The sequence below is a fragment of the Aethalodelphis obliquidens genome, unplaced genomic scaffold, assembly GCF_003676395.1.
Source record: "Aethalodelphis obliquidens isolate GAN/ISIS:26980383/991018 unplaced genomic scaffold, ASM367639v1 scaffold34, whole genome shotgun sequence".
NCBI classification, from domain to species: Eukaryota; Metazoa; Chordata; class Mammalia; order Artiodactyla; family Delphinidae; genus Aethalodelphis; species Aethalodelphis obliquidens.
In genome coordinates, this window is record NW_020837978.1 from 2,595,711 (window position 1) to 2,617,561 (window position 21,851).

Consider the following 21,851-nt stretch of genomic DNA (forward strand, 5'->3'; position numbering starts at 1 on the left):
TTTAATGTCCACATGAAAGCTGCTGCAAAGAAACGCGGAGCGGGGGGGCGGGGCGAGGGAGGTCAGGGAGATCACGTTATGACTGAGGAAAGATTGGTTTATAAGAGTTCCACGAATCAGCAACAAGGAAGAGACTACAGCTTACGGACACAGAGAAAATAAAGAATTTCTAGGTGCCAATCCAGTGCTCTTTCCGTTACCTTTATTCGAAAGGAGTTTGAAAACCAAAGAGCTGTGTGGGTAGGTGCTCAATAAGGGGATGCTAAACCAATGACATTTCTGTGGGAAGCAGCACAGTAAGAAGGAAGAGCACAGACGAGAAATTTCAGTTCAAACCGTGTCTTGGCACCCAGGAACTGAGTCATCACAAGCAAGTCACCTTACCTCTGAGTGCCAGTTTGCTAGGCTTCTTTGCCTTAAAGTATATTATTCTACTGTATATCCAAGGTGAGATCTCTTACAGGCTTGCCCTCAATTCCAAGAAGAGATCTGTAATAAGTCTGTTACACTCTGTTTATTTTCATTTTAAAATTATTTATTTAAAAATAATGTACTAATTTTCTGTTATTTTAATAACATATTTGAGCTATTCTTAACACAATGACACATGGCCTTGCCTTCGTGGGACAGAGAATATAATAAACTGTAAATACAAGGCTGCCATATACAAAGTACCTTTGAAAAGATATACAGGGATGAGAATCTAGAGGTAGGAACAATTAGTGGAACTCTGAAATCCCAACCTACACACTATTCGTACATAGATAAATATATGGTTGAAAATATAAACCATTCTTAACATATTTCTGAAAACTATTTCCTTTGAAAGAAGCCTTCTAAGTTATTATACCTGGATTTGATTATTAAGGAGAAAGAGAAATCCTTCATAAGGAAAACAATATAATTAAGGACCATATAAAGAAATGCAACAATAGGTATGTGGGGGGGGAACCCACAAAAATCAATAAATATCCAGGGATTGATTTAGTGTTCCATGTTAATAAAGTCTATGAGGGGAAAATGCTTAACATTTTAACACATTTGGAATTCCAGCCAACGGAGGACTTACTTTGTAAGAGTATTTGTAACTCTTCCTCTCTGAAAATCAAGAGATATATAAGAAGCTCAGATATTCCGAACTCAAATTTCTAGGTCAAACCCAAACTCAGTGGATTATAAGAATAAAAGTGATCATCACCCTGCTTTCAGGTTCCAGAGTATGGAGAAAGATATGTCTCTTTTGAGAGACAGAGAATGTAAAAACTTCCATGGTTTTGAAAGCTCTCCAAGAGACAGTAAATGTTTTCTCACACAATATTTCATTTAATCTCGTTACTGTAAATTCATTATAGAAAAACAAAGTTACAAAGTTATTCGGACCAATTACAGAACCAGCGAAACTAAACTGGAGTAACGGATTCCTGAATCGTTACCCCTGTACTTAGCAAAAGCTAAACAAAGTTCAAAAGTTTCAAAGAAGTGTATCAATAAAAATATTTCCCTATGTTCTAGGCACAGTCCTAGGTTTCCAGTACTCCTGCCTTTCTACAAGTTTCCTTTAATGCCGCTTCACATTGACTTATCTAGACAGTAAAAGGCATTTAAAAGCAAAGTCATCTTGTTTGCCCCAGTTTGAGAATTTTAATCCAACTGTGGGCCCCACAATGTAACCAGTTCTCGGAACCGCGCCTGCAAGGCGGACACCCCCTTTTCCCACCGGGGTCCTAGAACGTAACGTCGGTTCTAACCCAATCAACGCGTGCCTTTAAAGCCCCAGCCCTCGCCGCCGCAGCCCCGCCCCGTCGCGGAAGTGCGTCATGACGCTAGTGCGCCCTGTCCCCGGATGCATTTTATATCCGGATTCTCCGAGCAATTCTGAGTTCCACGGTTCCCGACGCTGTCGGCACATGCGCGACGGCCCTGCTCCCTCTTCCTCCTCCTCCAGTGGCTTCCACCGTCCGGGCAGCCACCGCCACCGCCGCCCAGGAGTCAGGAAGTTCAAGATGGCCGCCGCGGAGGCTCAGTCGCTGCGGGAACAGCCAGAGTAAGTAGTCTAGGAGCGCGGAAGGCCGGCGCCCGGGGTCGGCCGAGGGGGAACGGGCGGAGAGCTGCCCGGGCGGGCGGGCGGGAAAGTTCGGGCCCTGGGGCCGTGGCCAAACTTTGCCTCCCGCGAGGCGTTGTGGGGCGCGGGCGGGCGGCCTGCGCGCTCCGCTCGCCGGGAGGCCGCGGCTGCTGGGTGGAGGGCGGCCGGGCCTGCCGCGTCGTTGCCCCGGGAGGCGTGGGCGCGAGCGGCCTCTACAGGTCCCGAGCGCGCGGCTCCAGCGGGGGCGCGCCTGCCCGCCTGCAGTCCGCGGGGACGAGCGGGGCTCCCGGCGGCCTCGGTGCGGGCCCCCGAGCAGCAGGGCGGCGCGGGCGAGCCCTGAGACCTTCCCTCCGCAGGCGGTTCCCCCAGTGCTTCTGCTGCCCTTGTCAGTCTTAGGACCTGAAAGCAGGGAGGAGAAGGGGTGCCGGGGCCGTGCTCCTTGACCACCCCAGAGCTGTAGTTTGCGGCTGGCGGGGTGCTTTCTCCTGCCACCCTGTACTCTACTCCAGCATCCACCCGATATCCCCCCTTCCCCTCCCCCCCCGGCCTATTACTGCAATTTGCCAACTTGCAAACTTGAGACAAAGTAAGATCAAGTCCTCGGTTTTGAGGCCTAGCATTTTTGGCCTGAGTTTATAGTGCTTCTTTGGGAGTACGAGTGGAAGAAGTAGAAATTGTTAGCTACTTCCAAACCCAAGCACTTCATGTCTGTAATTAAGCTAATATAAGGATCGATGCGGCCGAGCGAAAACAGACTTGTACATGCTGCAGGGGTGACCGTTGCCTAACTAAAAGCAGTATCTTGTTTTTCGTGTGTTTGTTAGGAAAACTCAAGAACCTAGAAGAGAATGGATTTTAAAACAGTTTTCCTATAGCGACCTTTTCTTTTGCATCCGCATTATCTGACTTGTTTCCTGACATCTTAGGAAAGAGGTAGATACATTCTCCCAGCAACTTTGGACTGAGAGAGAGGAGAAATCTTTGCCACCAGCCAGCCCATCGCTTCATTGCTGTGCGTCCAGTTCTGGACTGCTCAGTCATTTGTTTTACTCAGCTAGACAGAGGTATTTACGAAGTTTTTCATTAGAGGCCTCTGAAAGCTGCTTTATTATCTTCACTTCAATTTGACTTAAAAGAGGGCAGATGGATTCCGAAGTTCTGGGTAGACTTTGTCTCTTTTTGTTTCTCCTCGAGTTCACAGTGAGGCCCAGTTCCAGTCTTCATGACAAGATGGTCCAAACCTTAGGCAACGCGGCTGATTTTTCTAGTAATCTGTTTAAAGTTCTATAGTATGTCCATTTATTTGATTACAGGGACAGTTCAGATTCCTTTTGAGGAGTGGCTCAGCCATGTTTATTTACATATTCAAATAACACTAGATTTAATAATATTTATTTTGGCCCCTGCAGTATGAATGACCCTGAGATAGTCTTTAATTCCACCTCCCCCCTCCTCGACACTTGTTTTGCATGGAATGTGTGGTCTGTGTGTGTCCCACTTTCACTTATTTGAAAATGTTTTGCCATAGAAAATGACAGTTTGCTAAGAAAGCAGGTACCCTGTTGGCTGCCCGCAGTGAATGCTGGAATGTAGTGTCTTAATAGTTTTTTTTTGAGGACACAGTGAGGAGTTCACAGTTACATGGAGTCTATTCCAAGTGGAACATTTAGAAAAGGTAAACGTATAAAATAGTTTTAAGCTCCCTGAAGGCCTTTTAGTGGCTTTTACATTTGTCAGTCTCTTTAGTTCAGCCTTTTTTGATGGTTTTAAGCATTTAAATTTTTATATGCATTGACTTACTTGCACTTACCAAGACCAGGTACTGAACAAATATCACCTCAGTCAATCCTTCCAACAACCCGACGGAGGTGGATACTGTTATTTCCCGCATTTTACAGATGAGGAAACGGAAGTATGGAGAAATTAAGTTAGCTTGCCCAAGGTCACACCAAGTGACAGATGCAGGATTGAAACCCAGGCAGTCTAGTTCTAGAGCCCTGCTCCTGACTTTTGTACTGTCTGGTCCCTCGCTATACAGTGTGGCTCCTTTTAAAAATAGCCTTTAACATTTGAAATCATTTTTATTTATTTCCAGTGTCCTAGAAAGGTCCGTTTTCATGATATGACAGTTCTAACTCTTTGAAACTTAATATCCCACTTGGAAAAGGTGGGGGCAGAGGAAGGTTCGTTTTAAGACTAGTTGGTCTTTTGAATCCATTTTTATTTTTACATCTACATAGTCAGAGAAACAGGCTTAATTATTTTCCTTATAAAATGCAGTGGCATTCATTTTGCTCCCCCTTGCCCCCAACTGCAAAGCATGAATTGAATGCTTCCTGAATAAGATGTTATTAAGAATATTCTTTGAAAAAAATATGTGAAAGAGGAAGTTAAAATAACGCTAGAGGTTGGTAACTGGTCACTATTTTAAAGTTGTTCCATGGCTATTTTCATTGTGCCAGATGCCCCAAGACCCTGGGTTGTTTGAAGGGTGAAACTTGTACAATGTATTTAACCAGACACGTGAATGAATACTGTTTAACACTTCCATACTGTCTGCACTTTGAATTCAGCTTTGTTTCCAAGTGAGATTTGAAGGATGTTACTCAGCTCTCAGTAAGTACTGGTTTATGACAAACCTGTTGTAGACCAGTTTAGTGTAGACATATACCTGCTAAATGTGTAGTGTTAGGTTGCAAGATGTAAATGTTAAAGTATAAATTTATGTATATGGAATTTGTATATGTGTGTTTATTGTTAATATGAACCATCCAGGAAGATGATCAGGTTTCTTTACAAGAAACCTTTTCCTAAAGCTTTAGTAGAGCGTTGTTGATAATGAACCTAAATTAACTGACCTAGCACAAGCTCGAGCATTATATGTGATATGTTACGAGTTCACTTACTCGTTGAGTTCAACTTTCCCTGATTTACCTAGTCAGACTTCACTCGTTATTTTCTTTGAAATTTGCCTTGAGAGATCAACGGAAGAGGCTGAAGGTCTGCTCTCTGCCTAACCCCAGTGTAGGAGAACTCGGGTTAGTTATTAAGGTTAGCCTAGCTGGCCCTAAGGCACTGGTAGCGTTTCATTAGCAGCCTAGTCATTATTTCTTGAATTACGTTCATTAAGTTACAAGGAAAACTGGGGTCACTCATGGGAATGACTGTTTAGTAACATTGGGAACCGCGATGTCAGTCTTCATTCTGAGGCTTTAGGAGCTTGATTTTCTTCTGAAGGAAATTACTTCCTCTGTGGGTAAACTCTTTTTTTTCTTTTTTTTTTTTTTTTTTTTTTGCGGTACGCGGGCCTCTCCCATTGCGGAGCACAGGCTCTGGACGCGCAGGCTCAGTGGCCATGGCTCACGGGCCCAGCCGCTCCGCGGCATGTGGGATCTTCCCGGACCGGGGCACGAACCCGTGTCCCCTGCATCGGCAGGCGGACTCTCAACCACTGCACCACCAGGGAAGCCCCCTGTGGGTAAACTCTTAAGAATTTTGATTGAAACTCCTTGGAAGACTTGTAAATTATAGGAAGCATTGGAAAAGGGTTAAAAGAGCAGATTTTTCTGCGGAAGGTGGTTAAATTTAAATCGTTTGAGGGTCTTGCCGTCAAGAAATAGGCATGTGCACTGTATGGGGCACTGGGGGTGTAAGTGAGTGAAAAGTGTTCACCGTCAAGAGCTGCGAGTGCGGGTGCAGACAGTGTAAACCAGCTGTAGTCAGTGATACCGTTTCTATATGTTACTCTATGTAGATCGTTTCTTTGACACAACAAATACTTACTGAGTACCTGCTCTAGCTTAGATCATCTTATGGGCCTCAGGGATAGAGCATCGAGCTAAACAGATTCAGATCCTGCCCTCTTAGGGCTTGTGTTACAATAGGGAGAGGTGAATAAGAATTCTATTAAGTGGAGGGCAGTTAAGCAGAGAAAGCGCATCTGTGTGGGCTAGGGTGGGGTAGCAGTTAAAAGGAACTGGCCCGGAGGCCTGGCTGAGGAAGTGTAATTTGAGCAAAGGCCTGAGGTGGGCGAGGGGCAGCAGCGCTGTCTGGGGGAAGCGTGCCAGGCCCTTTGGTGGGAGAGCCCCTGCTGTGGGAGGAGAGCAGTGAAGGTGGGAGGGAACGAGGGGTTCAGGGTGGTGGACAGGTTGGGCTGATAGTATAGGACTCAGAGAGTTTACGTTTTTGCTCTGAATAAGGTAGGAAACAGTAGTCAGTTTTCACTCAGAGTGGTGACATGACCTGACATTTTAAAAGCATCTTTGAGCAAATGCAAGAGCTCTGACTTTGAATGCAATACCAGCCTTCTCACCAGCGTGAGATACAGCTGCCCTTAGGCGAGTCCCGTCCGCCTCCTTGAATGTGAAGTCTCATCTGTCCTGGGGACATAGGCAGAGGCAGTACTTCTTGAGCACTTTGTGTGACAGTTTAATTTGTATGAACTCATTGCTGCGACAAACCTGTGATTTGCCAGTGCTGTTTTGTCCCCCGTTTTTACAGTGGAGGAAACTGAGGCACAGGGGAGTAGCTTGTCTAAGGTCACATTAGAGGTGTCCCATTGCAGGCAGCGTTGGAACAAGGCCGTTTGACTTGAGGATCCTCGCTCCCGCCAGGATTCCTTAAAATAACACCCTTAGTGTCTGTCTGCAGCTGCACAGTATCCACAGTGGGGAGCACATTTATCCAGTGTCTGAACAATAAGAACAACTTACTTTTGGGGCCCTAGGGTTGTGCTAGGCCTCGCTATCCTTGATGTCTGTTAACCAGCACTGTGCTGTCCTTACCGTGTGCCTTGAGGTGGGTACTGCTCCTTTCTCCATCAAGCTTAAACTCACCTAAGGCCACACAACTAGTAAGTAGTGAGACCAGGAACTGAGCCCAGGTAGTCTGGCTCTGGAGACCTTACCACCCAACTCTCCTTTTTCTTGAGGATACTTAGAGGGTCTTCAGATGGTTTGAGTTTGTTTTTTTGCTGCACTGTGCAGCTTGTGGGATTTTAGGTCCCCAACCAGGGATTGAACCCAGGCCCTTGGCTGTGAGAGCATGGAGTCCTAACCACTGGACCACCAGGGAATTCCCTAGATCAGGGGTCTCCAACTCCCCGGCTGCGGACCGTTACTGGTGCGCCGGTGCGTGGCCTGTTAGGAACCGGGCCGCACAGCAGGAGGTGAGCGAGCGAAGCTTCATCTGCCGCTCCCTATGGCTCCCCGTGGCTCCCCGTCGCTCGTGTTTTGCCTGAACCATCCCCCGCTACCCCGTCCGTGGAAAACCTGTCTTCCATGAAACCGGTCCCTGGTGCCAAAAAGGTTGGGGACCGCTGCCCTACATTGTTTGGGTTTTAGCTTATTGACTAGAATTTTGTACTTCGGACACTGAGATTTTATATACCTGAAAACCCTTCCCGACCTTAAAAAGGTTCTCCGTACCTACTTCTGTATCTTGAATTAGCCTAGTTCTGTTTTTCTCAAGCTTTTCTCTCTGTAACTCAAGGTTCAGAAAAACCGACACATAGCTCACCTTCTAGACTGTGGGCTGGGAGATTCTAGGGAAGGGAGGTGGTTACCTGTATGAGGTTGTAGTCTATACAAGGATCAAAGTTGAAATGTCTTTGTATCTTCACCCTAAATCTGTGATTTTTCCCCCCTCCTTGATAAAGCCATGTTGGTTTTTTCTTTTTTAAACACAAAAATTACACTTTCCTTTTCCAAATCTCTGAGAAAATTTGATGATCCCAGAACACTACTTCATGTATCCTGTGTCTTCTTATACCACATCTGAGAGAAGTCAGGCCAGACTGAAACCTGACTCAGCTGCAGACACGGCTTCCTCTGCAGCACTGTTTAATACTTTCTCCTTTCCCACAGTGCATAGTGCCAGAAACGGACATTGGCAGTCTGGCACCCCAAATTCAGAGTTCGTGCCATGTGGTAGTTGTATGTTCTCCATGTTCTCCACACCCCCTCATTGTTGTGAGCGAGTAACTTCACAAGCATGCTGTGCTGTGTTGTGCTGCTCGCCCCGCCCCTCATCCCCCAAGTGTATCGAAGACTGAGACCTGGCTGGAGGACCATGATAGCAGTATCATTACAGACCATCCATCCAGTAGCTTAACCTTGCAGTTCCTGAGCCTCTGACTGTCTCAACCATGTGCTTCCAGAATCCCATACTATATCTTTTCATCTGGAATTGGTCTGCTTGAGATCTTAACCTCCGTTAGACCAGTCTCTTCCACAAGTTTGATGCCCTGGTAACACTGATCTTTTTTCCTATATCTAAAGTACCCCTTAACCCTTGTGGTTAATTTCTTACTCATTCTTTAGGACAGTGTTACTCACCCTTTTTTTTTTTTTTGCGGTACGCGGGCCTCTCACTGCCGTGGCCTCTCCCGCGGCGGAGCACAGGCTCTGGATGCACAGGCTCAGCGGCCATGGCTCACGGGCCCAGCCGCTCTGCGGCATGTGGGATCTTCCCGGACCGGGGCACGAACCCGTGTCCCCTGCATCGGCAGGCGGACTCTCAACCACTGCACCACCAGGGAAGCCCAACTTTGAAGTTTTTAACCCTCGGGATGTGTTTACAATATCAACATCAGCCATCAGCCGCCTGTGCACATCGAAGGGACTGCTGCTTTTGGGTGTAGCTCTGTATTGGCTCTAGAGATTTAAATATATATATATTTCTGAATCCAAGTGGAGAAGGAGATGAGTGTCCCAATATATGTCATTACTAATGTTTTACGGAAAAAGAAAATGGGAGGGGGGGTTCCTTTGGTGTTGAGTTGTGTGAGAAATGCTAGTTTAAAAACCAAGTTACTTGAGTGACTGTTTAAGGAAGTCAGCAGTAACAATTTGTTGCACCTGGTTTGGATTCCCTTCCTTATTCTATTAAGTATAATTATGTTAACCTCCCCCATTATGTATTTCCTGTAATACTTTTGGTATTTGAGTTCAACCATTAGAAACAAATTAAAGTTAAATCACTGTTCAACTCAGTTCTTGCCATATACCTTTGAAATAAAATATTTCAGTGACTAACTTCTTGTATCCCATTGAGATGTATTTTTTATCATTGCTATTATTTTGTTATGATTCTGAATGCTTGATAAATGATGTGACTTTTAAATGTGTTTGATACATTTATAGGATGGAAGATGCTGATAATTCTGAAAAGAGTGTAAATGAAGAAAATGGAGAAGTATCAGAAGACCAATCTCAAAATAAGCACAGTCGTCACAAAAAAAAGAAGCATAAACACAGAAGTAAACATAAGAAACATAAACATTCTTCAGAAGAAGACAAGGATAAAAAACATAAACATAAGCATAAACATAAGAAACACAAAAGAAAAGAGGTTATTGATGCTTCTGACAAAGAAGGTGCGTCTCCAGCCAAAAGAACTAAACTGGATGATTTAGCTTTGCTGGAAGACTTGGAGAAACAGAGGGCCTTGATTAAAGCTGAACTTGACAACGAGTTAATGGAAGGAAAGGTGCAGTCTGGCATGGGGCTCATATTACAAGGTTATGAGTCTGGCTCTGAAGAGGAGGGGGAGATTCATGAAAAGGCACGAAATGGAAATAGGTCTAGTACTAGATCGTCAAGTACGAAGGGGAAACTTGAACTTATGGACAATAAAAATAGTACAAAAAAACGAAGTAAAAGCAGATCCAAAGAACGGACTAGACATAGGTCTGATAAAAAGAAAAGTAAGGGAGGTGTGGAAATAGTTAAAGAGAAGGCGACGAGGAGCAAGTCAAAGGAGAGGAAAAAGTCCAAAAGTCCCTCCAAACGAAGCAAGTCTCAAGATCAGGCAAGAAAGTCCAAGTCTCCTACCCTCAGAAGGCGCTCTCAAGAGAAGATTGGGAAGGCCAGATCTCCTGCCGATGACAAGGTGAAAATTGAAGATAAAAGTAAGTCAAAAGATAGGAAAAAATCCCCGATTATAAATGAAAGTAGAAGTCGTGATCGAGGCAAAAAATCTAGATCCCCAATTGACTTGAGAGGTAAATCCAAAGACAGAAGGTCACGGTCCAAAGAGAGAAAATCGAAAAGGTCTGAAACTGATAAAGAGAAGAAGCCAATTAAATCTCCCTCTAAAGATGCTTCCTCTGGGAAAGAAAATAGGTCCCCCAGTAGAAGACCTGGTCGTAGTCCCAAGAGAAGAAGTTTGTCTCCGAAACAACGTGATAAGTCAAGAAGAAGTCGATCTCCACTCTTAAATGATAGAAGGTCTAAGCAAAGCAAGTCACCTTCTCGAACTCTGTCTCCTGGTAGGAGAGCCAAGAGCCGATCCTTGGAAAGAAAACGCAGGGAGCCTGAACGGAGACGCCTTTCTTCGCCAAGGTAACTTGACTGCAAAGCTGTATTGCAGCAGATTTCAGAGGAGAAACTAGAACTTGTGGACAATAAAAGTGAGATGGTAATGAGTTTTATAGTGTTATGTATAACCCTGTCCACTAACTATATTAATGTTTGCACTTTTTTGTCAGTATCTTGACTCTAGGTGATTTTTAATTTTATTGACATTTTAAAAGTTCTTAATTCAGTATTTGATGTGCAGAATCACTCCTTTAAATCCAAGTAATTTGGCTGATAAGTCTATGTGTGCCCATTTTATGGGTAAGGAGAATGTATAGTTCCAGAGTAGGGATTGTTCTTTGAACAGTATGGGCTGACACTTTAAAAAATGGAGGTATCAGTTTAAGGATTGTGATCTGTCCATTCTTTTGAATTGACATGATTTTGAATTCTGACAATATGATTGGAACTACAGTTGTCTTTTTTGGTCCCCAAAATATAATTAAATTAAAACTGGAAGTTTTTTTCTGTTACTAATTCATATACTTGTAATCTCATTGAAAAAAATAAATAGTACCTCTTAAGTTTAGGAAGAATAGTGTAAAGTGATTTTATTTTTTATCAATAATAATGAAAATACTTCATATACATTTGGTCCATCAATTCTTTTCTCAAGTTCTCATGATTGTCTCTCATGAAGTGGAGTGATCCTCATACTTAATTTTTTTTTGGTCATTTTTTTTTCACATCTTTATTGGAGTATAATTGCTTTACAATGTTGTGTTAGTTTCTGCTGTACAACAAAGTGAATCAGCTATATGTATACATATATCCCCATATCCCCTCCCTCTTGAGCCTCCCTCCTGCCCTCCCTATCCCACCCTTCTAGGTAGTCACAGAGCACCGAGCTGATCTCCCTGTGCTATGCGGCTGCTTCCCGCTAGCTATCTATTTTACGTTTGGTAGCGTATATATGTCCATGCCACCCTCTCACTTCGTCCCAGCTTGCCCTTCCCCCTCCCCGAGTCCTCAAGTCCGTTCTCCACATCTGCGTCTTTATTCCTATCCTGCCACTAGGTTCATCAGTACTGCTTTTTTAGTTTCCATATATAGTTGTTAGCATACGGTATTCGTTTTTCTCTTTCTGACTTAATACAGAGTGAAGTAAGTCATACTTAATTTATAAATGAGAAAATAGATTGAGAGGTTATCTAACTTACCTAGGGTCATAGAACTGATGAGTAAAGGCACAGAAGGGATTTTGGCGGAGAGGGGAGGGTGTTGTTTAGATTAGTCCAAAAGCTACTTTAGAAACTGATTTTTTAATGTCTTTATGTTCAGTAATTAGACATGAGAAATTACCAACCAAGTTTCTAAAAGAATGTCGGCTTATACCATGCAAAGATAACTCTGAATTCCTAGCCATCTACTGTTGCATGTTAATGTTTCCTGTGTATGGGTATAAATCTGAACTGGCCTTGAAGTTTAAATAAATCATCCTATGTTTTGAGAAGCTTCAAGAATGCTATTTTCAAAGTGCTGTATCTTAAGAGATCCTGTTGACTCTTCTAAGCAGTGTAATGAAATGGCTCTGCCTGCAGCTCTGTGGAGACAGTGTTGCTGGTGTTATCTGACGTCGTTCTTAAGGTCCTGTTCTCTTTCTGTTGCTTTCAGTTTGAAAAGGAAATTCTGAGGAGGAGTTTATCAAGGACTAGAGTTGAATATTTGAAACAAATTTTTATTTTTAGTTGCAGAAGAGATACATGCTAATTAAAGAGAAATTTAAATCGTGCTGGAAGCCTGTAAATTCACTTTTTCCATCCCTCCTCTGCTGCCACTCCAAAGAAGACTGTCTCTTTCTAGCCCCTTTACTATGCACATACAATTGTATGTATGCGTTTTTTCTTAAAAATAGGATTCATACTATTTATGTTAACAGTGATTTTCTTTTTTCATGAAACACTTCTGTGACAATACATAAGGATCGTTTTTAATTCTTCATATATCAATAATAGCAACATGGTATTTCACAGCGTAGATGTACCATAATATATTTAACCATTCCCTTGTTGAAACTGACGAAAGTTGAGGTTGGTTCCAGTTTTTCATGATTGTTTGCAAAGACATCCATTGGTTCTGCGTTGTTTCTTTTAGAATAGATTCATAGAAGTGGAATTGCAGTCTGAGATTATGTACATTTACATTTTAGAAAGTTAACTGCCACATTTCCTTCCAGATAAGTTATACCAATATTTACTTCGATGACTAGGTGGACTGTCATTTTCCCTAAACTCTTACCTGTATTTCTTCTTCTGAGGTTAATGTTGACTTTTAAGGGGGGTTTTATTCTTAACTGATACATTAAAAATAAGGCTCTTAATTGCAAAAATGTCAAAAATTTAAAAAGAAAACAGTATTCAAACCAAGGGAATGGAATATTATTACTCACTTGGGCAAGTTTTATTTGTTTATCTGAAATTAAAATCAGTGGCTTTAACAATATGAATAATCTTTAATAATTCTTCAAATTGTGAGACCAGAGGAAATAGACCTTCTATTGTGTGTCTGCCGTAACACCAGATGTCACTGTGATCATCTGAATTTTTGTTATAAAACTTATTAATCTGTGTTTACTACCTTTAGGTTAATGTGCCCTTTCTTCAAGTGTTCTTTACATGCAGAAGAAATTCATTTATTCTGATTTGATTTATTCTTCTTTGAACTTGTATTTGGTCCCCTTAAGAACACGACCTCGAGATGACATCCTCAGTAGGCGGGAAAGGTCAAAAGATGCCAGCCCAATCAGTAGGTGGTCTCCAGCCCGAAGAAGAGCCAGTAGATCTCCTGTTAGGAGGAGGTCCCGCTCCCCCCTCAGACGGAGCCGATCTCCCAGAAGAAGAAGCCGGTCTCCTCGGAGAAGGTAAAGATACCCGTTTGATCCGTCAAACTCTGACTGCTTTTGAAGCTCAGTTGGTAGGTTTTCTTAACAAACAGTTTTCTCTGAAAAATTGTAGCTGTGACGCCATATAGTTTTCTATTACCAACGTGTGATGTTTCACACACACTGATTTTTCTTTAATAGAGGTTTCCTTCAAATTTATATAAATCCATGTTCGTTAAAAACACAATCTTTTTTTTTTTTTAAGTAGGACATTTTTTTTCCTCTGTTTTAAAGAGAGATAAATACTAAATGAGCTAGGCTTATGATTTTTCTTTTAACTAGCAGGCTAGATCACAGTAATAAATAAGTATCCTGTCATTCCATAGTTGCAGCTCTGTATTTATTTTTCTGTGAACTTGTATTTGGTCCTCTTAAGAACACGACTTGGAGACGATGTCCTCAGTAGACGTGAAAGACTCTTTGGGTGAAGATCTCTTTTAACTCACAGCAGTAGAAACCAGTCTTTATGTATGTATCTTTGAATGTTTTTTGTTTTTTTTTTTTTTTTGCGGTATGTGGTCCTCTCACTGTTGTGGCCTCCCCTGTTGCGGAGCACAGGCTCCGGACGCGCAGGCTCAGCGGCCATGGCTCACAGGCCCAGCCGCTCCACAGCATGTGGGATCTTCCCGGACCGGGGCACGAACCCGCGTCCCCTGCATCGGCAGGTGTACTCTCAACCACTGCGCCACCAGGGAAGCCCTCTTTGAATGTTTTTGTGTGCTAGATTCTCAGAAGTGGAAATGCCTTGATAGTGTGTTTGTCTAATTTTTTTTAAGTTATTGCCATATGTTTTGGTTTCATTAGTTTTTTTAATACTGTTCCTCACACGTTTCTGTTCTGCCCAGTTTCATCACATTTCTTGCAGATGGACATGGTCGAGGTTAATGTAATCATTGTGATCGTATACATACCGTTCATTCCAGAGCAAGCAGTCGGTGGGAGAGGGGAAGAGAGGACTCTCATGCTCCCAGCCTTCTGGCTCCAAGCTGACGGTAGTTTGCGTAGGATTTGCTTCCCTTTTCCAGAGTCCCTTGTTCTTCTCTGACGTTGTGATTCCGTTTCCTGTATCCAGTTTCTTGCTTTACCTCCTTGTTTGCTAATGCATCTCCAATAGCTTTTTGAGGAAAGTGAACATAAAGGACAATTTTGGGGAACTGTGTCTCTAAAAAATGCCTGTTATTCTCATTGCTGATTTATCAAGGAATAGAATTCTAGTTTGAGATCATTTTCTTAAGAATTTTTAAACTGTTATTCCACTGATTTCTAGCTTCCCTTATTGCTATTCAGAAGTCCTCCTCTGATAAGAGGGCGTTTCTTTATAGGACTTGCTTTTTTCTTTCTCTTTTTATAAGAAATGTCCTGTGTTCCGAAATTTCACTGTAATAATGCCTTGATGAGCAGCTCCTTCTTTTCCACTTATTTTGCGGGGCACTAGATAGGCCCTTTAAAGCAGGGAGATTATGGCTGCCTGTACTGGGAAATTTTCTCATGTTTTTGTTTGCTTTCTCCCCCATTATTTTCTGGATTTTTTCCAATTAGACCTTATAAATTGTTACACTGACTTCCCCCTCTCTCATCTTTTTTTTTTTTTAATTTATTTTATTTTATTTTTATACAGCAGGTTCTTTTATGTCATTCCCAAACTCCACCACCACTGCCCCCTACCGCTTTCCCCTCTGTTGTCCATACGTTTGTTCTCTACATATGTGTCTCTATTTCTGCCCTTCAGACCAGTTCATCTGTACCATTTTTCTAGGTTCCACATATATGCGTTAATATACGATATTTGTTTATCTCTTTCTGACTTACTTCACTCTGTGTGACAGTCTCTAGATCCATCCACGTCTCTACAAATGACCCAATTTCATTCTTTTTTATGGCTGAGTAATATTTCCATTGTAGATATGTACCACATCTTCTTTATCCATTCGTCTGTCGATGGACATTTAGGTTGCTTCCATGACCTGGCTATTGTAGGTACTGCTGCAATGAACATTGGGGTGCACATGTCTTTTTGAATTATGGTTTTCTTGGGTATATGCCCAGTAGTGGGATTGCTGGGTCATATGGTAATTCTATTTTTAGTTTTTTAAGGAACCTCCATACTGTTCTCCATAGTGATTGTATTAATTTACATTCCCACCAACAGTGCAAGAGGGTTCTCTTTTCTCCACACCCTCTCCAGCATTTGTTGTTTGTAGATTTTCTGATGATGCCCATTCTAACTGGTGTGAGGTGATACTTCATTGTAGTTTTGATTTGCATTTCACTAATAATTAGTGATGTTGAGCAGCTTTTCACGTGCTTCTCGGCCATCTGTACGTCTTTGGAGAAATGTCTATTTAGGTCTTCTGCCCATTTTTGGATTGGGTTGTTTGTTTTTTTAATATTGAGCTGCATGAGTTTTTTATATATTTTGGAGATTAATCCTTTGTTGATTAGTTTGCAAGTATTTTCTCCCATTCTGAGGGTTGTTTTTTCGTTTTGTTTATGGTTTCCTTTGCTGTGCAAAAGCCTTGAAGTTTCATTAGGTCCCATTTGTTTATTTTTGTTTTTATTCCCATTACTCTAGGAGGTGGATCAAAAAAGATCTTGCTGTGCTTTATGTCAAAGAGTGTTTTGCTTATGTTTTCCTCTAAGAGTTTTATAGTGTCTGGTCTTACATTTAGGTCTCTAATCCATTTTGAGTTTATTTTTGTGTATGGTGTTAGGGAGTGTTCTAATTTCATTCTTTTACATGTAGCTGTCCAGTTTTCCCAGCATCACTTATTGAAGAGACTGTCTTTTCTGCATTGTATATCCTTGCCTCCTTTGCCATTGATTAGTTCACCATAGGTGTGTCAGTTTATCTCTGGGCTTTATATCCTGTTCCATTGATCTATATTTCTGTTTCTGTGCCAGTACCATATTGTCTTGATTACTGTAGTTTTGTAATATAGTCTGATTCCTCCATCTCCGTGTTTTTCCCTCAAGACTGCTTTGGCTATTCGGGGTCTTTTGTGTTTCCATACAGATTTTAAGATTTTTTTGTTCTAGTTCTGTAAAAAGTGCCACTGGTAATTTGATAGGGATTGCATTGAATCTCTAGATTGCTTTGGGTAATGTAGAAATTTTCGCAATATTGATTCTTCCATCCAAGAACATGGTATATGTTTCCATCTGTTTCTGTCATTTTTGATTCCTTTCATCAGTGTCTTATAGTTTTCTGGGTACAGGTCTTTTATCTCCTTAGGTAGGTTTATTCCTAGGTATTTTATTCTTTTTGTTGCAACGGTGAATGGAATTGTTTCCTTAATTTCTCTTTCTGATATTTAGTTGTTAGTGTATAGGAATGCAAGAGATTTCGGTGCATTAATTTTGTATCCTGCAACTTTACCAAATGCATTGATTAGCTCTAGTAGTTTTCTCGTGGCATCTTTAGGATTATCTATGTATAGTATCATGTCATCTGCAGACAGTGACAATTTTACTTCTTCTTTTCCAATTTGTATTCTTTTTATTTCTTTTTCTTCTCTGATTGCTGTGGCTAGGACTTCCAAAACTATGTTGAATAATAGTGGTGAGAGTGGACATCCTTGTCTTGTTCCTGATCTTAGAGGAAATGCTTTCAGTTTTTCACCATTGAGAATGATGTTTGCTGTGGGTTTGTCATATATGGCCTTTATTATGTTGAGGTTGGTGCCCTCTATGCCCACTTTCTACAGAGTTTTTATCATAAATGGGTGTTGAACTTTGTCAAAAGCTTTTTCTGCATCTATTGAGGTGATCATATGGTTTTTCTCCTTCAGTTTGTTAGTATGGTGTATCACATTGATTGATTTGCGTATATTGAAGAATCCTTTCATCCCTGGGATAAATCCCACTTGATCATGGTGTATGATCCTTTTAATGTGTTGTTGGATTCCATTTGCTAGTATTTTGTTGAGGATTTTTGCATCTGTATTCATCAGTGATTTTGGTCTGTAATTTTTTTTTTTATAGTTTCTTTGTCTGGTTTTGGTATCAGGGTGATGGTGGCCTCATAGAATGAGTTTGGGAGTGTTCCTTCCTCCGCAGTTTTTTGGAAGAGTTTGAGAAGGATGGGTGTTAGCTCTTCTCTAAATGTTTGATAGAATTCACCTGTGAAGCCATCTGGTCCTGGACTTTTGTTTGTTGGAAGATTTTTGATCACAGTTTCAATTTCATTACTTGTGATTGGTCTGTTCATATTTTCTATTTCTTCCTAGTTCATTCTTAGAAGGTTATACCTTTCTAAGAATTTGCCCATTTCTTCCAGGTTGTCCATTTTATTGGCATAGAGTTGCTTGTAGTAGTCTCTTATGATGCTTTGTATTTCTGTGGTGTCCATTGTAACTTCTCTTCATTTCTAATTTTATTGATTTGAGTCCTCTTCCTCTTTTTCTTGATGAGTCTGGCTAAAGGTTTATCAATTTTGTTTATCTTCTCAAAGAACCAGCTTTTAGTTTTATTGATCTTTGCTATTGTTTTCTTTGTTTCTATTTCATTTATTTCTGCTCTGATCTTTATGATTTCTTTCCTTCTACTAACTTTGGGTTTTGTTTGTTCTTCTTTCTCTAGTTCCTTTAGGTGCAAGGTTAGATTGTTTATTTGAGATTTTTCTTGTTTCTTGAGGTAGGCTTGTATTGCTATAAATTTCCCTCTTAGAACTGCTTTTGCTGCATCCCATAGGTTTTGGATCGTCGTGTTTTCATTGTCATTAGTCTCCAGGTATTGTTAGATTTCCTCTTTGATTTCTTCAGTGACTCTCTTGGTTATTTAGTAGCGTATTGTTTACCCTCCGTGTGTTTGTGTTTTTTACGTTCTTTTCCCTGTAATTGATTTCTAATCTCATAGCATTGTGGTCGGAAATGATGCTTGTTGTGATTTCAATTTTCTTAAATTTACTGAGGTTTGATTTGTGACCCAAGTTTTGATCAATCCTGGAGAATGTTCTGTGTGCACTTGAGAAGAAAGTGTAATCTGCTGTTTTGGGATGGAATGTCCTTTAAATATCAATTAAATCTGTCTGGTCTCTTGTGTCATTTAAAGTTTGTGTTTCCTTATTAATTTTCTGTCTGGATGATCTGTCCATTGGTGTAAGTGAGGTGTTTAAGTCCCCCACTATTATTGTGTTACTGTCAATTTCCTCCTTTATAGTTATTAACAGTTGTCTTATGTATTGAGGTGCTGCTATGTTGGGTGCGTGAATATTTATAATTGTTTTCTCGGAGTGATCCCTTGACCATTATGTAGTGTCCTTCCTTGTCTCTTGTAACAGCCTTTATTTTTAAGTCTGTTTTATCTGATGTGAGTATTGCTACTCCAGCTTTCATTTGATTCCATTTGCATAGAGTATCTTTTTCCATCCCCTCACTTTCAGTCTGTGTGTGTCCCTAGGTCTGAAGTGGGTCTCTTGTAGACAGCATATATATGGGTCTTGTTTTTGTATCCATTCAGCAAGCCTGTGTCTTTTGGTGGGAGCATTTAATCCTTTCACGTTTAAGGTAATTATCGATATTTGTCTTCCTGTTACCGTTTTCTTAATTGTTATGGGTTTGTTTTTGTAGGTCCTTTTCTTCTCTTGTGTTTCCCACTTAGAGAAGTTCCTTTAGCATTTGTTGTAGGGCTGGTTTGATAGGCTGAATTCGCTTAGCTTTTGCTTGTCTGTAAAGCTTTTGATTTCTCCATCGAATCTGAATGAGATCTTTGCTGGGTAGAGTAATATTGATCGTAGGTTCTTCCCTTTCATCACTTTGAATATATGGTGCTACTCCCTTCTGGCTTGTAGAGTTTCTGCTGAGAAATCAGCTGTTAACCTTATGGGAGTTCCCTTGTATGTTATTTGTCATTTTTCCCTTGTTGATTTCAATAATGTTTGTTTCTCCTTGGGTTTATCCTGCCTGGGACTCTGTGCTTCCTGGACTTGGGTGGCTATTTCCTTTCCCATGTTAGGGAAATTTTTGACTATAACCTCTTCAGATATTTTCTTGGGTCATTTCTCTCTCTCTTCTCCTTCTGGGACCCCTATAATGCAAATGTTGTTGCGTTTAATGTTGTCCCAGAGGTCTCTTAGGCTGTCTTCATTTCTTTTCATTCTTTTTTCTTTATTCTGTTCCACAGCAGTGAATTCCTCCATTCTGTCTTCCTTGTCACTTATCCGTTGTTCTGCCTCAGTTATTCTGCTATTGATTCCTTCTAGTGTATTTTTCATTTCAGTTATTGTATTGTTCATCTCTGTTTGTTTGTTCTTTAATTCTTCTAGGCCTTTGTTAAACATTTCTTGCATCTTCTCGATCTTTGCCTCCATTCTTTTTCCAACGTCCTGGATCATCTTCACTATCATTATTCGGAATTCTTTTTCTGGATGGTTGCCTATCTCTCCTTCATTAATTGTTCTTCTGGGGTTTTATCTTGTTCCTTCATCTGGTACGAAGTCTCTGCCTTTTCATTTTGTCTCTCTTTCTGTGAATGTGTTTCTCGCTCATCTTTTATGTTTGTCCTTTTGTTCTACTTTCAGTCTTGAGAAGCTTTCTCAATCTGCCTTCTTACCTTTCTGTTGATTTTGTTTTTCTCCCTTCTGCACACTCATAATTTTTTAAATTTCCAAGACCTTGTTGGCTGTTTTTTAATAACATTTTACTCTCATTTTATGAAAGTAGCATCTTTATGTCATAGATGATAATGAGTCTATTTTGTGGCGCTTTTCTTCTCTCTAGTCTCTCCTGTTCCCTGTGTATTGTTTCTACCCAGATTTCTTTGGCTGCTTGTTTGCCTTTTCATTTGAGGACTTTCCTCCACCAGGTGGATCCTCCCTTGCTGCCTATTCTGATTCATCTGCCTATCGTCTCCATGAGAGTAGGATCTTAGGTCTCTGACCAGGGATGGAACCTGGTCCCCCTGACGTGGAAGTACAGAGTCCTAACCACTGGACTGCCAGGAGAGTCGCAAATGACTACTTATTTATTTATTTATTTATTTTTCTATTCTGGTTTAGAACGCTAGATGGAAGCTTCCTTCCATTCTGACAACCTGGAACTTGTGGTTTGGTGGCGGATTAGCGTATCAGTGACTGTAGATCTTTCCTTTTGGGCTTGTGAGTTTTCCAGAATCTCCTCATCTGGAGAGTAAGACATGGCTGCCAGTAGAGTTCTGGTCCTAAATAATGTGGGTCCCCCCTTAACCCTTCTCTTCCCAGTGCAGTGCCCTCCAGTACCGTGGGCCAGTTTTCACAACCACCACTACCTCTCTGTAAAGTGAATATTAAGTTTCCTGCGGTAGTGTGGGGAATGGCGGCCGGTGGCATTCTCCACTGAGTCAGAAAGGGGAATATACCAAGTCAAGCTGTTCCTAAAGGATTTCAGCCAATTCTCTTTAGCTTCTCTCTTGTACTCCATCCTTCAGAGGATACAGTATCTCCAGATCTTGAGACTTTCTGGGGCTTCGTGGCAGGCACTGACTTGTTTCTTATTTACCCTGTGCGTCCCTATTGGACTAAGATTTAGATTTGATCTGCTGCTGCTTTTCTGTCCACTTTGCATGTTTCAAGCTTTTATTGGTATCTGTTGTCACATCTCTTCACATTGTCTTTGACTGAAGGTTTTATTTTGTCATTGTTCCTTTTAATGTTGTTTTAGTAAGTTTTCAGAAGAAATCTGAGATAAACATGGTCAGATGTGACATGAACATAGTTTATCAGCCCTCTGTAGACTCACAGCCTTCTCTGGGGGCCCCACAGCACTGTCTCACACAGACGTCCACCTTCATACTTGCACTCTGAAGTCACTTTCTGTTTGGTTAACAGGGCATTTATAACAATGTCTGAGGGCCATATTAACTAGACTTATAATTTCTGTCACCTTTGTCTTTCCCGTACTTTATTCAGCAGTGATCTTTTTAAAAATCAAGTTTGTCGAGATATATTATTTACATAAAGTAAAATTCACCCTTTTTGTTGTAAAGTTGTGAGTTTTGACAGATGTGTGGTTGTACAGCTGCCATCGAGGTACAGAGCCCGACAGTTCCCTCGCACCCCTTTGTAGTTGATAGGAAGAGTAGCTGTGGTTTAGTTGTCGTCAGTTAGGCTGGGTATCCATATCTTACTGATGGTGTGTTAATTTTGTTTAAAAATTTTAACTGTTTTTAAAGACTTGACTTTTAGAACGCTTTTGGATTCACAACAGAGCTGAACTTTTGAAAGGTACAGAGAGTTCCTGTACTACCCCTACGCCCAGCAAACTCACAGCCTCCTCAACTTTAATTGACCTTTAAAATATGTCTTCTTCTTCTCCTCAAACAGGGACAGAGGTCGAAGGAGCAGATCACGCCTGAGAAGGCGGTCTCGGTCACGGGGTGGTCGTAGACGTAGGAGCAGAAGCAAAGTAAAGGAAGATAAATTTAAAGGAAGTCTTTCTGAAGGAATGAAAGTTGAGCAGGAATCTTCATCTGATGATAAGTAAGAATGGAACTTTCCTATAATTTCCTTTTTCCAAATCAGAGAAACACTGTTTGACTTGGAAATCTTTAATTTCCT

The 21,851-nt window shown here is 41.3% G+C and overlaps 1 protein-coding gene across 11 annotated transcripts in view; it reads left to right on the forward strand.

Moving 5' to 3' along the window:
• Window positions 1-1,839: 1,839 nt before the first annotated feature.
• Window positions 1,840-21,851, forward strand: part of PRP4K (pre-mRNA processing factor kinase PRP4K) — a 40,881-nt gene continuing 20,869 nt past the window's right edge. For 5 of the 11 annotated variants that reach the window (XR_003437506.1, XR_003437504.1, XR_003437505.1 and 2 more), the window contains exons 1-5: window positions 1,861-2,044; window positions 3,010-3,147; window positions 9,226-10,425; window positions 13,124-13,300; window positions 21,618-21,773. Coding sequence is in view for 1 of the 11 variants with exons in the window: in XM_027128265.1 (XP_026984066.1) it covers window positions 1,908-2,044; window positions 3,010-3,147; window positions 9,226-10,425; window positions 13,124-13,300; window positions 21,618-21,773 (1,808 nt within the window). In the remaining 10 variants the exon portion in view is untranslated. Of the gene's footprint in view, window positions 2,045-3,009; window positions 3,148-9,225; window positions 10,426-13,123; window positions 13,301-21,617; window positions 21,774-21,851 lie in introns of all 11 variants that reach the window. The other 6 variants (XR_003437511.1, XR_003437508.1, XR_003437509.1 and 3 more) reach the window with 2 other exon arrangements.